General features: G+C 45.1%; 1 protein-coding gene and 1 long non-coding RNA gene across 2 annotated transcripts in view; both read right to left on the bottom strand.

Moving 5' to 3' along the window:
• Positions 1–14954, bottom strand: part of LOC147115655 (uncharacterized protein C2orf72 homolog) — a 46230-nt gene that overhangs the window by 5839 nt on the left and 25437 nt on the right. Inside the window, exon 2 of the mRNA XM_085990100.1 lies at positions 62–178. Coding sequence (XP_085846226.1) covers positions 62–178 — 117 coding nt within the window. The remainder of the gene's footprint in view (positions 1–61; positions 179–14954) is intronic.
• On the bottom strand, positions 4257–8115 carry LOC147115656 (uncharacterized). Its single transcript, XR_015078659.1, has 2 exons — positions 4986–8115; positions 4257–4894 (listed from the first exon to the last, which is right to left on the bottom strand). It is a non-coding gene; the product is annotated as an uncharacterized LOC147115656 (long non-coding RNA).

Genomic DNA, 14954 nt, shown 5'->3' with positions numbered 1-14954 from the left:
CATAAATCGCAGTTTAAAATGTTTGCACCCGTTTACAAAGAGACAGTCTTTTTCCATTTACCTTCTTGTTCTATACCATTCCGAATGCTATTAACTCGTCTATCTTCTCTACGTCTTCTGGTATTCTGGAAGAAACAGAGAATTCCACGAAAACATGTCTGTCTTCTCTTCCTTACATCTGTAAGCAAAATAAAAGTTCCTTAATTTCTGATTTCAACAAGGCAAAGCAATTCATTTAAATCAAGTAATTTATTACTGTGGCTTTTTTGTATTCATTTCTTTCTGTTGAAGCTATGCTCAATGTCTGTAATATCGACAGGAGGGAATAAATATTCCCCTTCCCTGGCAGTGTCATGATAAGCAGCAGTACACATCCCCACCTCTTCATTATTTACTGATTAAGGAAAGCAATGTTACAAGTAGATTTAAATATGACCCAGGTTAGTGGAAATCTATAAGCACAGAATTTCTGCAAACTCTTAAAATATGCAGAGTTATATTTTTTGCAGATTCCATGCAAAATCGAAAAAAGCTAAGTTTCCAGATTGAAAGAAAGAGCTGAAATTTAGAGACACTGTAGGATGGGAGTAATCAAGTCTGGATGTGACAAAAGACATGAAGGTTTCAGCAGCAGATGGCCTCAGGTAGGACAGAGGCAGGTGATGTTACGGAGGTGAAAGTAGGCAGTCTTTGTGATGGAAAGGATATAGGGGGCGATTTTGCCAGCCCTGGGGAGGTGGGTATGGAGGCGGGACTGCCGGGAAAATGGCAGAATCTGGGAGCGGGTACCCATCCCGCCCCCAACCCGCCTCCGTGCCATCTTCCCAGGAAGCGGATACCCGACCCGCGCTGGGTCCCGTCCCCTCGAGGCGGGAAAAGGGATTAGTGCCAATTAACTGCCTGTTAACAGGTAGTTAACAGGCAGTTTTTTGGCTAATCCCTATTTTGCCACCTAAAGTGTGGGCTTCCCGATGGCTCCGCACCTCGCCAGGGTCAGCAAGGCGAGCCGTGGGTCTGCGGGGGTCGAAAAGTGCGCTGTGCAGGTGAGTGATGAGGCAAGTGCTGAGTGTTTTAATAAGATTACTTACTTTTGCTTCTTCCTCCAGGCTTCATCCCTTTAGGCTGCGGAGCTGCCTCAACTCACCGGCAGAGAAAGCAAAATGGCCGCTGCATTCTTAAATGCAGCAGCCTTCTGCTTTCTGCTCAGGAAGGCTTTCTAATGAGTCTGGAGTAAAGACTCAACTTAGAAGACAGGTTGTCAGTGTTTGACAGCTTCACAGAGCTGTCAAACGATGACAATTCATCTGTCAAAAAATCTTGACAGATGAAATGTCATACGCTGATATTCTCGGTCACTGGCTTTCCCTTAATTGGCCTGCTAAGTCCGCTGGGCGGACTTAAGGTCAATCAAGGGAAAACAGCATGGGTTGGCCGAATGTCAATGGAGGCATGACTAAAACCCAACAAGCAGCAGTCCCGCCTCCATCATGTCCCCATTGATAAAATCACCCCCAGAGTCAGAATTTCAACTCCAGTTCGAATAGGATTCCAAGGTTGTGAACAATCTTGTTCAGCATGAGACAGTGGCGAGGGAAGAGAGAGATGGAGTCAGTGGTGAGAGAGTGTGGAGTTGTACCAGAAACCAAAGACAATGGTTTTCCCCAATGTTCAGCTGGAGGAAATTATGGCTCATCCAAAACTGAATATTGGATGAGCAATCCAGTAGCACAGAGGCAGTGGCGAGGTCGAGAGAGGTGATGGAGAGGTACTGCTGGAGGTCATCAGCATACATGTGGAAGCTAACCCCATATCTGGGGGCAAGCATGTAGATGTAGCTGATGAAAAAAGGGGCCAGGGATCCTTGGGAAACTTCCCACGGTAATGGTGTAAGGTTCAGAGGAGAAGCCATTGTAGAATTGCGATGGTCTTCATCTGATAGGCAAGAGTGGAACCAAATGAAGGCTGTCCCAACAAACTGGACAACGGAGGAGAGGCACTGGAATGGTGTGATCAACCATCTCAAGGCTACAGAGGTAAACGAGGATGAAGAGGCATTATGCACCACAGTCATAGTCACAAAGGATATTGCTTGCATCTTTGAATAGAACAGTTGTGGAAAGGTGGAAAATGGATTGGAGAAATTCAAACAGGAAGTTGTGGGAAAAAATGGGCACAGATTGTAGAAGCGACATGTTCAAGGGCCTTGGAAAGGGAGGGTGGAGATGGTTGGTGATGAAATTTCATTTAAACTTGAAAAACTTAACCATTTATATAACATATAAGCGAAATAAGTACAAAAAAAGGAGTCCTGTTTAAAATTCACACTTTTGGGGCCTGATATTCCAATGACGCAGAGCCTTCTTCTCACCTTGTGAACACGACACTGACCTCACTGCAAATTGTAGACTCCGAATTTACATATGCAGAGGCATTCAGGCTGTCTAACTACGCATTAAAAGGGCCCGTGAATGCCTCGGCTTCACCCATTCACCCATCAACCTTAATTCTTCATTTCCTGTCCATCAATCAACTTTCTATCCATGCTGCTACATTTCTTCATGGCTCAGATTAATTAATTAATTAAATTAGAATTCACTATAAAGCTTTTGCTTGCCAAGTGTGTTCTCTCATCACTAGAAATGTGTGAGGAAATTATCTTGCTGATTTCATTAAATATCTCAGAACATTTCACATGAATATTTGAAAAACTTTAACTTTGCTTCTAGTCATGATAAACCATGACAAATGTCTTCACTGACTTGTTCCCTACCATGTATTACATGCTGACAAACAGCTCAAATCTGACATGGTGTTGTGTAGCCTTGCAGACTAACTTCCTTTGTTTCATCCCTTAGACATTTAACTGCTCTATCAAAATCATTAAAAAAATATATTTATATACAGTTCAATTGGTACCTAAAATCTTTGCCTGCCATTTAGTTCTTTTTATTCTGAACTCTATGCTGCACATGTGCTGTGTGCATAAACAGCAGCTGAAAATAGCAATAAAAGGGAAAACACACCATCTTAAAGTATATCGGCCTAGAAATTGGGTTGGGGCGCCAAAGTGGCGCAAAAGTCGGCAGAGCGCAGGATTTAGCGCAGCGATCGGAGTGATACCGATCGCCAGAAATTCAGTTTCAGTGCGCTCGAGGGACACGGGGCGAGGCTCGAGGCGCTCCGCGTCCCTCTTAGGGCGCTGAAACTGATTATCGCAGCGCAACGTGCCACAGCGCCACATGCTGCGGCACGGCACGCTGCGGTACTGCAGGCCTTCCTCCCACTGTTAAGGGGGAGGTGCCTGCAACAGCGCGATCCCCGATCGCGAGTGCCGGCAAATGAGCCCGTCACCAAGGAGAAGTGCCGGGCTCTCGGGAAACAGCCGGCAATGCCACGGGGGGGGTTTAAGGAGGCCGGGGACGGAGGTGCTGGCAGGCGGCCGCCCCGCACCTCCACCTTAACTTGCGCCGCTGCCGGCACAGTAAGGCCCTGTGAACCGGGCGCGGGTAGCGAGCGGCGCAACTGCGGCGTTCACTACCAAATATCGCGAACGGGGCACGAATGGGGCGTTGCACACACCGATGTCATCGGTGGCGGCGCAGCGCAAATGCCTAACGCCACCATTAGCGCCCCTACTGAATATCGCCGCAGACGCAGCCAGTGGCGCTACAGCCACTGCCTGCCTCTTTAGGCGCTAACAAGTGGCGCTACTCACCCAATTTCTCCCCCATCATCTTTGGATCCAGTTTGTATTTTAATGTATATGGTTTATTTCATATTTAAAGAGAATAACATGGGACAAATTAGAATTATGAAATATCCTCTATATGATTACAGGATTGTTTCATACAAGATTAAAATGTTACTATTTTGCGAAAACTATTTTATATCATTCTTTCAATCGTTTAGCAGCATCTCTTGGGCTTGTGTCATCTCGGGAGCGATCCTATTGCAGTGATATAATACAGCAATTAAAGTTACTGTACCTCAATTCATTTTGTAGCATTTCATTCTTCCCTTTCATGAGCCCTGCTTTAAACCTAACCATTTGATTATTAAACACCGAGTTTATGAAACTCAGATATGACCAGACCAGAACTGGACTAGGAACGCAGTTCCGAAGGTGCTAGCCATTAAAAAAAAACAGTAAAGTTCAATGGCACTAGTGTTGCCACGTCCTAACCCCTTCATCAGAGTATCAGGCTCAGTTTTTATTTGGGAGTGTGGAGATGGGAAGAGGGAAGAAAAGGCAAGAATTTTCAACAGTTTTATAAAATCTTTATTTGTTATAGTTAGCTGCAAGTGCAATAAATATACAAGAACAAGAGATCCCGGTTTATCACAAGTCCTGACAATCTGAATGGAATTCCAGCTGATCCTTTCAAATCTCCCAATTCCATTAAGAGTATGTTATTGACCGAACATTAATGATTAATGGTGGGTAAGCAAAGAAGTAAAACCTGGAGGGGTCAGATGTTTAAAGTTCAGATTATTCTGGCTATTCTTGTTTGTTGTTCATTTTCTGTGTTTATATTACAATACACTATATCTGACCAACCGAGTAATGAACCCATTCACAAATCCACTGCTTTTTGCATCTCCAAAATGAATATACAGGAGTTCAGAACAGACTGAAACAGCAACAGGCTGTAAATGCTGGAACCCAAGACCTTCAGGAACAAAGAATAAAAATCTTTAACTGCTTCACTGTCCTTCAGTTGAATTTACTGAATACTGTGTATCACAGAAGAAACTGTTGAACTGTGCGTCAATTTGAATTCAGTTTTGTTCCTTCACTGATCTGTTTCCAAAGTGGTTTTAAAAAAGTCTTTTGTACACTTCATTAGTTTCAGGTCAACCACTCTTGCAGATTGTATTCCAAATTATTTCACATCTGTCAAAGAAAAAAAAAAGAGTTGCACTAGTTTAGCAACAAGGCACCAATTCAATTATGAAGAGGACTGTTGATGGTACAATATAACTACCTGTATGATTGCAGTAATGGTTGTGTCATTGGACAGGATGAACCAAAAGAGACTATTGCAAATTCCAAAACAGTGAGTTCTGAATCTCAGCTTGTCCATCAAGGAAAACACAGTACGATTGCATGCTTTTAGCAAAATAACAAAAGGTTCATACTGATGGTGTTTTCTTCATCTGTTTCCCATCCTTAATTTGCATCTCTTGTCCCAAACCATGCTCCATTTTCTAGCTGATGGCACTAGTTCTCAGGTTCTGTCAACGGTGTGGTGATGCACCTTGCAGGAAGAGACGAGCCAATGTGGGACACTCCCACACACCTTCCAATAGCCACTCCAAGAGACAGGTTACTGCAGAACCATACTCCAGCATGATTCATTGCCTTCAAGAAAAATCTGTGTTTGTTCTTATTCAGTTAATTTGTAATTAAAATATCACCCTTCAGGACCTGTTGCTCCTGAGCTCACATTAACCAAGAGGACTGGATGACGAGAAGGCTATTCCTATGCAGTGTGAATTTTCAGCAGGGTTTCCTAAGCACACACAAATCCCTGTGGTCCTGCTTTGATAGAAAAATTTTTCAGATATGCTGCCATTTCTACATGCCTGTAGAGATAAAGCTCAGTTTCCTTTAGACTGGTGGCAACATTGTTGACTAGACTAACTTATTTATCATAAAGATTTTGAGAAGGCTCTTAAGTATAAAAGAATGTAGTGTGATTGCAACAACCAAAGGAACATCAACTCCTTCTGATGACTGATTAGTTCACCGGTCATGTGATAAACAAGGCCAGGAAATGCCAGAAGCAAACTCTGAAAGTTTCTCTTTGGGCAATTAACAATCTGTAAATCTGGAGTCTAAGTAATAGCCAATGTACCGACACAAGCACCTCTAATAAAATTAGAGCTTTTACTTTTCCTTCTATTACTGAAAATAAACTGTATTACCTAACTTTTGGATAAACACATTATTTCTAGTAGTTTAACTATTTTACATCGTAGAATGTTATATTACAATATAGTCAATGGTTTACATCAAACAGCAAGAATTCAATGATTTGCATACATTATTTAAGCACATTTACCCTTTCCCCTTCCTCAGTTTCTAGGCTGAAACTTCAGCTGGAAAGTGTGGTACAATATGAGAAGGAAGCATAATATAAAGGTCAACAGCCCATTCAATAAAGCAGAAGTCGTTGAATCAGACATTTACACTCTTGGATCTATATAACCAAAGCTTGGGGACAACCACTTAAGTTCAAATGATTGTCACTTCACTTTTACTGTAAAGTCCTCATCAGTGAAATATTTTCATGCGAGGGCTTTTCATTTCTCCCAGGAGGCTTCCAATGTCTTAAGTGTTTACAGTAACAAAAGATTTGTGTACTTTATACGTTTGCTGCTTTTCCTTGTTTACCATTCTACTAGCTATTACACATGATTTTAGCACAGATAACATTAATTGTGCTGAGCATAAGCAGTAACTTGCATTTTTGCAGCACCTTTCATGACATCAGGATGTCCTAATATGCTGTACTAGCCAATGAATAACTTGATTTGGACTCACTCTTAATATGTAGACAAACGCAGCAGCTAATTTGAATACAGCAAGGTCATGCAAACTGTAAATGAATGACTGGACAGTAGAGAGAAAGGATCCTAGCTTGGATAAACAAGATGTAGAATCACTTCAGTGGAGCTAAGAAACAAAAAGGGGCAGAAAACACCGGTGGGAGTAGTTTAAAGGCCCCCTAACAGTAGTTGTAGTGTCAGGCATAGTATAAATCAGGAAATTAGGCGTGCATGTAACAAGGGTAATACAGTAAACATGAGGGACTTTAATTTTCATAAAGAAAAAAGTGGTCTAACCGTGGCTAACAAGAAGTTAAAAATAGTATTAGATTAAAGGAAGAAATAAAGACTTGCATTTCTAGAGCGCCTTTCACACCCACCAGACGTCCCAAAGCGCTTTACAGCCAATGAAGTACTTTTGAAGTTAGTCACTATTGTAATGTAGGAAACACGGCAGCTAATTTGCACACAGCAAGCTCCCACAAACAACAATGTGAAAATGACCAGATAATCTGTTTTTGTTATATTGTTTGAGGGATAAATATTGGCCAGGACAACGGGGATAACTCCCCTGCTCTTCTTTGAAATAGTGCAATAGGATCTTTTACGTCCACCTGAGAGCGCAGACGGGCCTCGGTTTAATGTCTCATCCAAAAAAGGCTTATAATCTTGTCAAATAGAGTAGCAAGCCTGAGGATTGGGTGAATTTTAGAGGACCAAGAAATTGATTTAAAAAAAGAGAAAATAGAATGAGAATCAACTAGCTAGCGACATAAAAACAGATTGCTTACCAATAGAAGGTTTTACAATAAGGAAGAGATTAGCAAATGTAAACGTGGGTCCCTTACAGGCAGATACAGGAGAAATTATAATGGAGAATAAGGAAATGGCAGAGACATTAAACAAACACTTTAGGCTAGATTTTCGTGGAGCCATTAGGCGGGGTTTCAGGCATGTGGGGGGGGTGGGGGGGGGTGGGAGAAATCCCGAATTTGGGGGTCCCGACACCATCCCGCCCCACGTAAGTTTCAGGGGCGGCGGGTACCCGCCCCGCACTGGGACCCGCCGAAACCAGGCGGGAAGGGATTAGTGCCAATTAACTACCTGTTAACAAGTAGTTAACAGGCAGTTTTTAGCCTAATCCCTATTTTGAGGGGTTTCGTGTGGGTTTCCCGACAGCTCCAAACCACGCCAGGTTAGAGCAGGCGGGCCGTCGGGTTGAAGGAGTTGGAGGGGTCGTGATGTCGGCGCTCAGGTGAGTGATGGGTGCATGAGTGTAAAGGTAAGTGTGTTTGGTGTGTCTAAAGTGTGTAAAGAACTTCCCCTCACCTCCCCTTTCAGCATTCCGAAGAGACCGCTCCCTCCGCGACACCCTGGTCCACTCCTCAATCACCCCCAACAGCCCTTCTCCTTCACCTGGCACCTTCCCGTGTAAGTGCAGGAGATGCAACACATGCCCTTTTACCTCCTCCCTTCCCACTGTCCAGGGCCCCAAACACCCCTTCCAGGTGAAACAGCGATTTACTTGTACTTCTTGCAATTTAATATACTGTATTCGCTGCTCACGATGCGGTCTCCTCTACATTGGGGAGACCAAACGCAGATTGGGTGACCGCTTTGCGGAACACCTCCATTCAGTCCGTAAGGGTGACCCTGAGCTTCCGGTCGCCTGTCACTTTAATTCACCGCTTCACTCCCACTCTGATCTCTCGGTCCTCGGGCTATTGCATTGTTCCAATGAAGCTCAACGTAAGCTCGAGGAACAGCACCTCATCTTTCGATTGGGCACTTTGCAGCCTGCCGGACTCAACATTGAGTTTAACAATTTCAGATAATTATCCCTGCCCCCATTTTTCATGCAGTATGATTTTTGCCATTCCCATTTGCAACATTTTATCTTTCCTGCCTCTTACAAAAGTACAGGATGTTCTTTCAATTCCTTCCTCCCCTCCTAACCCCCCCCCCACCCTGTCTCTGCACCTGCTTAATATCTGTTACATCTCCAGCTTTTTCCAGTTCTGATGAAGGGTCCCAGACCTGAAACGTTAACTCTGTTTCTCTCTCCACGCTGAATGGCTGCGATCTGTCAAAAGTGACAGCCTTCAGCTTCGAGTGCCGGTGAGAGTTCTAACTGAGTCTGTGCAGAAGGACTCAGGTTAGAACTCTGTCAAACACTGATATTTCATCCGGGTGGCCCTCAATCAAGGGAAAATCGCACGGATTGGCCGGACGTCGAAGTAGGCGGGTCAAAAACCCAGAAGGGGAAGTCCCGCCTTCTTCCCGACAGGTTCAGGAAAATCTACCCCTTTGTATCTGTCTTCACAGAAGACGACACAAAAAAAATATTCTGGAAATAGTGGGGAGCCAAGGGTCTAGTGAGAATGAGGAACTGAAAGAAATTAATTAGGAAATAGTACTGGAGAAATTAATGGGTCTAAAAGCCAACAAATCCCCTGGGCCTGATGGCCTACATCCTAGGGCTTTAAAAGAGGTGACTACTGAGATAGTGGATGCATTGGTGTAGATCTTCCAGAATTCCCTAGATTCTAGAAAGGTCCCCGCGGATTGGAAGGTAGCAAATGTAACCCCACTATTCAAGAAAGAAGGGAGAGAGAAAACAGGGAACTATAGACCAGTTAGCCTGACATCAGTATTAGGGAAAATGCTAGAATCTATTATTAAGGACGTGGTAACAGGGCACTTAGAAAATAATATGATTGGGCAGAATCAACACGACTTGATGAAAGGGAAATCATGTTTGAGAAATCTGTTAGAGCTTTTTGAGGTTGTAACTAGCAGGGTAGATAAAGGGGAACCAGTGGATGTGGTGTATTTGGATTTTCAGAAGGCATTCGATAAGGTGCCATACAAGAGGTTATTAAACAAAATTAGGGCTCATGGGATTAGGGGTAATATACTAGCATGGATTGAGGATTGGTTAACGGACAGAAAACAGAGAGTAGGTATAAACTGGTCATTTTCGGATTGGCAGGCTGTAACTCATGGGGTACCGCAAGGATCACTACTTGGGCCTCAGCTATTCACAATCTAGATCAATGATTTGGATGAGGGGACAAAATGTAATATATCCAAGTTTGCTGATGATACAAAGCTGGGTGGGAATGTAAGCTGTTAGGAGGATGTAAAGAGGCTTCAAGGGGATATAGACAGGCTAAGTGAGTGGGCAAGAACATGGCAAATGGAATATAATGTGGAGAAATGTGAAGTTATCCATTTTGGTAGGAAAAATAGAAAAGCAGTGCATTTTTCTTTAAATGGTGAGAGATTGGGAAATGTTGTTGTTCAGAGGAACCTGGTGTCCTTGTACACAAATCACAGAAAGTCAACATGCAGGTAAAGCAAGCAATTTAGAAAGCAAATGGTATGTTATACTGCAATCCTTTTGTAATAAAGGCCAAGAGTAAAGAAGTTTTACTGCAATTATATAGGGCCTTGGCAAGACCACACCAGGAGTATTGTGTACAGTCTTGGTCTCCTTACCCAAGGAAGGATAGAAGGAGTGCAATAAAGGTTCACCAGACTGATTCCTGGGATGGGGGATTGTCCTGTGAGGAGACTAGGCCTACATTCCCTAGAATTTAGAAGAATGAGAGGTGATCTCATTGAAACATATAAAATTCTTACAAGGCTTGACCGGGTAGATGCTAGAGGATGGCTGGGGAGTCTAGAACTAGGGGTCAAAGTCTCAGAATAAGGGGTTGGCCATTTAGCACGGAGAGGAGAAGAAATTTCTTCACTCAAAGGGTTGTGAATCTTTGAAATTCTCTCCCCAGAGGGCTGTGAAGGCCCAATCATTGAGTATATTCAAGACAGAGGATCGATAGATTTTTGGATATTAAGGTAATCAAGGGATATGGGGATAGTGCTGGAAGGTGGAGCGGAGGGAGAAGATCAGCCATGAGAAAGAAAGAAAGAGAGAAAGAAAGAGAGAAAGAAAGAGAGAAAGAGAGAAAGAAAGAGAGAAAGAAAGAAAGAAAGAAAGAATGAATGAATGAATGTTCACCAGGACACTGGGGAAGTCTATGCTTTATTCAAATAGTGCCATGGGACCTTTCATATCCACCGGAGTAAACAGATGGGACCTTTATTTAATGTCTCATCCAAAAGCTGGTACACCTCCAACAACACAGGATTCGTTTGGTACCACACTAAAATGTCAGCCAAGAATATGTGCTCACATACATAGTGGGGATTGAGCCCAGGACCTTCTGAATCAGAAGTAAGAGTACTACCGAATGAGCCAAGGAAGGGAATAAAGTGGGTAATTAAGAACTCATGGATACCGGTTTGTAAGATACCATAGGTATGGCCACTTTCTTTCAAAACTGCATCACCCCCCTATCTTGAGCTGTGAGACAGTGATTCACATTGGTGTCCCGCAAAGTAAGTTGAGAATAGTCCTTTTCCAGAGTGAGGGGACAATGGACATCGCACCATTGACCAGTAGCCTTCCCTGACCCTCTGGGGAGATTTTATTAATAGGGGTGCGTTGGAGGCAGAACTGCTGCTTGACGGGTCAATGTCCCGCCTCCATCGATTTGTGGCCAACCCACGCTATTGTTCCTTGATTGACCTGGTTAAGCCCGCCCAGCGGGCTCAGCAGGCCAATTAAGGGAAAGCCGGTTGCAGAGAACGTCAACGTATGACGTTTCATCTGTCAAAATTTTTGACAAATGAATTGTCATCATTTGACATTCTCTGCAGTTTGATGAGGTCTTGCATTGAAGACCTCACCAAACTTCTTTGTTTTACAGAAATGAGATGGTTGTTGCATCCGAGAATGCAACGGCCATCTCTCATCTGCAACACGGAGGTCCGAGACTCTCCGCATACAAACCGACTGAAGGAAGAAACAAAGGTAAGTACACTTTTAAAAACACTTTGCACTTACCTCAGATATTCACCTCTACACTCTTGCACCCATCACTTACCTTCACACCACACTTTTGCACCACCCCCTGACCCCCGCAGACCCACTACGTGCCTCGCCGGCGTGTTTTGGAGCCTTCGGGAAACCCGCACTTGAGGGCAAAAAGGGGAGATCCTATTTTCTGCCTGTTAACAGGCAATAGGCTTTAATCCCTTCCCGCCTCCAAGGAGATGGGACCCGGCGCGGGACGGCTACCCGCCTCCTAGGAAGATGGCATGGAGACGGGTTGGGGGCGGGTTGGGCATCTCTCCCCAAATTCTGCCATTTTCCTGGCAGTTCCGCCTCCATACCTGCCTCCCCAGGGCTGGCAAAATCGCCCCCTCTGATGGCAAAAGCAGGCAAAAGTGCACAGATGCACAATCTAAGCATACTCCACAAAACAAAAAGTGTATGAAAGCAGACATTTAGGAGATAGCAGAAGCATAAAGGAATGCATCGGCAAGGAGAGAGGAAATCAAAGTCAAGTTAGGATGGAGAAGGAAAACTGGAGATAGAATCATGGAAAAGAAGTAGAAAAAAATAATGCTGCTACCATAGCCTACTATTTTTGTCATTTATTTAAGACACCAGGGCCTAGAAATTCAGTAGCACCCCATTTGGGGCGCCAGCCTCGCCAGGGCGCCAAAAGTAGCGCCCCAGAAGTAGTCGCGGCTGCCCGCCGGAAATTCACTTTGCGCGCCCCAGAGGGAAGCGCGGCGCTACTGGAGGCGCCCCGCATCCCTCTTGGGGCGCTGTAGCTGAAGATCACTGCGCAACATGCTGCAGCGGCACGGCGCGCTGCGGTACTGCAGGCCTTCCTCCCCTTCTTAAAGGCGAGGGGCCTTGTGCAGCGCGATCGAGGATCGCGAGTGCCGGCAAAAAAACCCGGCACCAAGGAGAAGTGCCGGGCTCTTGGAACACAGTCGGCACTCCGCGGGGACAGCAGCGCGGCGAGGTGCTGGCAGGCGGCCAGCAAACAAAATGGCCGCCCCGCACCTCCTTTAATTAGCGCCTCTACCACCGCAGGTAGGCCCCCTGAACCGTTCGCAAATAGCGTCCGGCGTTTGGGGCAGCACGGTGGCATAGCACTGTTGCCTCACAGCGCCAGGGACCCGGGTTCAAATCCGGCTTCGGGTGACTGTGTGAAGTTTGCACATTCTCCCAGTGTTTGCATGGGTTTTCTCCGGGTGCTCCGGTTTCCTCCCACAGTCCAAAGATGTGCGGGTTAGGTTGATTGGCCATGATAAAAAAATTGGCCCTTAGTGTTAGGGGGGATTAAATACGTGGGGTTACGGGGATAGGGCTTGGGTGGGATGGCTGTCGGTGTAGGGACCGGGTGCTAGGGTTTGGATGATCAGCCATGATCTCGTTGAATGGCGGAGCAGGCTCGAAGGGCCGAATGGCCTACTCCTGCCTTCTATGTTTCTATGTTTAAAGCAGGGGGCGCAACTAAATATCGCGATCGGGGCGCTGCGCACACCGATGACGTCATCGGTAGCGGCGCAGCGCTAACGGCTAGCGCCGCCATTAGTGTCCCGCTAAATTTAGCGGGAGGCGTGGCCAGTGGCTTCTGACCCACTTAGCGCCCTCTTAAGGCTCAAACACAGTCTCTGGTTATTGTTTCACTTAGGAACCATTACACCAACACTGCACCTCAGTAGTTCTCCAGGCCCAGCAACTCTTCCACATTTAATTGAAGAGTCAGAACAGGTTTGCATCTCCATCATTTTCTATGTTTGACACGCTGGGGAGCAAGAGAAAACAAGACAGCCCTTTGGGAAGCAAGTTTTAAGATCTATAGATTTATTAGAGGAACTTCACAATTGCTATATAGTGCTGGGAGAGCTGCCTCTTCATTTGCAGCCTCTTGCTTTCACTCACTCTCCAGTGAGAGAAAAGCACGATAACATATTAAATTCTAGATTCAGGTGACCTCCAAAAAAAGTGTGATACACAGAAAAATGAAACAGAAAAAGAGAAAGGGAAAAGAGAATACACCAAGGTTAATACTCAGCTGTCTCCTGTGGCCCAGGCGACAGGCACTAGGTTTTGATGCAAGTTGCTGCCTTCAGCTTACAACGAAAAATTGTACACTCACAATTTGTCCAATGTTGATAGTTAGTCTCCAACGAAAGGCCAGGTTTGAATCATGGAATATGAATAGATGGAAACAATTCTAAATAGACAATGTTGTCCACTCAGTAATTCAGGTAGGTAAAATATGTTTATACACTGACAAGGCAAAATGTTTCCTACATTACAACAGTGACTGCACTTCAAAAGTACTTCATTGGCTGCAAAGCGTTTTGGGATGTCCCGAGTTTGTGAAAGGCTCGCTATAAAACCAAGTCTTTCAGTCTTCCTTCTTTCTAATGTTTCAGAGTACTTTACTGAAGATCATATGTTCCAAAAGGTTAACTCTTTGTCCCTTCATTTTATTGGTTTCCATACACTATTAATTGGAGGGGAAGTACTCAATCCTAGTGTACATCATGGGCACATAGGCCGGAATTTTCCTTACCTTGGCAGGTCCGGTACGGGCAGCCGCCATGTCAGGTCCCGACCCCGTTGCAACCTCCATACCATTCCACAAAATGACTTTCCGATAATGGGGCTTGTTAAGCCCGCCCAGCACGTTGCCTGGCCCAATTAAATGGAGCAGGTCTGGTGACGTCATCGATGACGCATTTTCAGCCGAGATATTTAAATGGACCGTGGCCACATTGCTGTGCACAAGGTCAGGTCAGAACTGACTGCACAGAGGCAGCGGGCTGCACCCAGGTTCACCGATGACTCCCTCCACTTCCCCAGCAAACCAAAGGAGCCTGGCACCAGATAGCCAAGGAGGTCAACAGGGTTGCAATGCCGTAAACGCTTCAACGATCTTGTGAGATCAGGAAAGGTGAGTGCAAAGCCACACTCACCTTCATCCTGCTGTGTCTCTCATCACATCCCCATCACTCTGCCTTCCCTACCCTACCCCTGCACATCCTTAATCACACCAACATATCTTGCACCTCCACCCATCCCTCACTATCTACATTATCACATCCCCATCTCACTAGCCACCCCTCACACTCACCCTCATCCTAATGCAATCATACCAACTAACAACACACGAGGAGGCCACCTGGAATTGCCACCCCACTCCATCATAGTCACCTTCTACACATGTAACCCATCCATTCCTTACACTCATTCCATCACTCTCACTCATCTCTTCTTTCCCTCCTTGCAGGAACAGAGAGAGGGAGAGAACTGGTGGAGGACCGGCATTACTCGCAACCCTGACCACTGCAGAGGAGGCTGCATTGGAGCGCTCAAGAGTGTCTGAGCATCCAGAAATTGAAGACAGAGAGGGGGACATCTCAGCAACCTGGTGACAGAATCACTTTTCATACAGCTACATGGCATACATCAGTCACTCATATGGGGGTTGGTCAGCAGCCACTGAAAGATAATTAAATGCGTA

This window comes from Somniosus microcephalus, chromosome 6, assembly GCF_052327205.1.
Source record: "Somniosus microcephalus isolate GS21.2 chromosome 6, FLI_Smic_1.0, whole genome shotgun sequence".
Lineage (NCBI taxonomy): Eukaryota > Metazoa > Chordata > Chondrichthyes > Squaliformes > Somniosidae > Somniosus > Somniosus microcephalus.
Note: the sequence above shows the minus strand (reverse complement) of the source record. Positions and strands in the feature narration are given on the sequence as shown.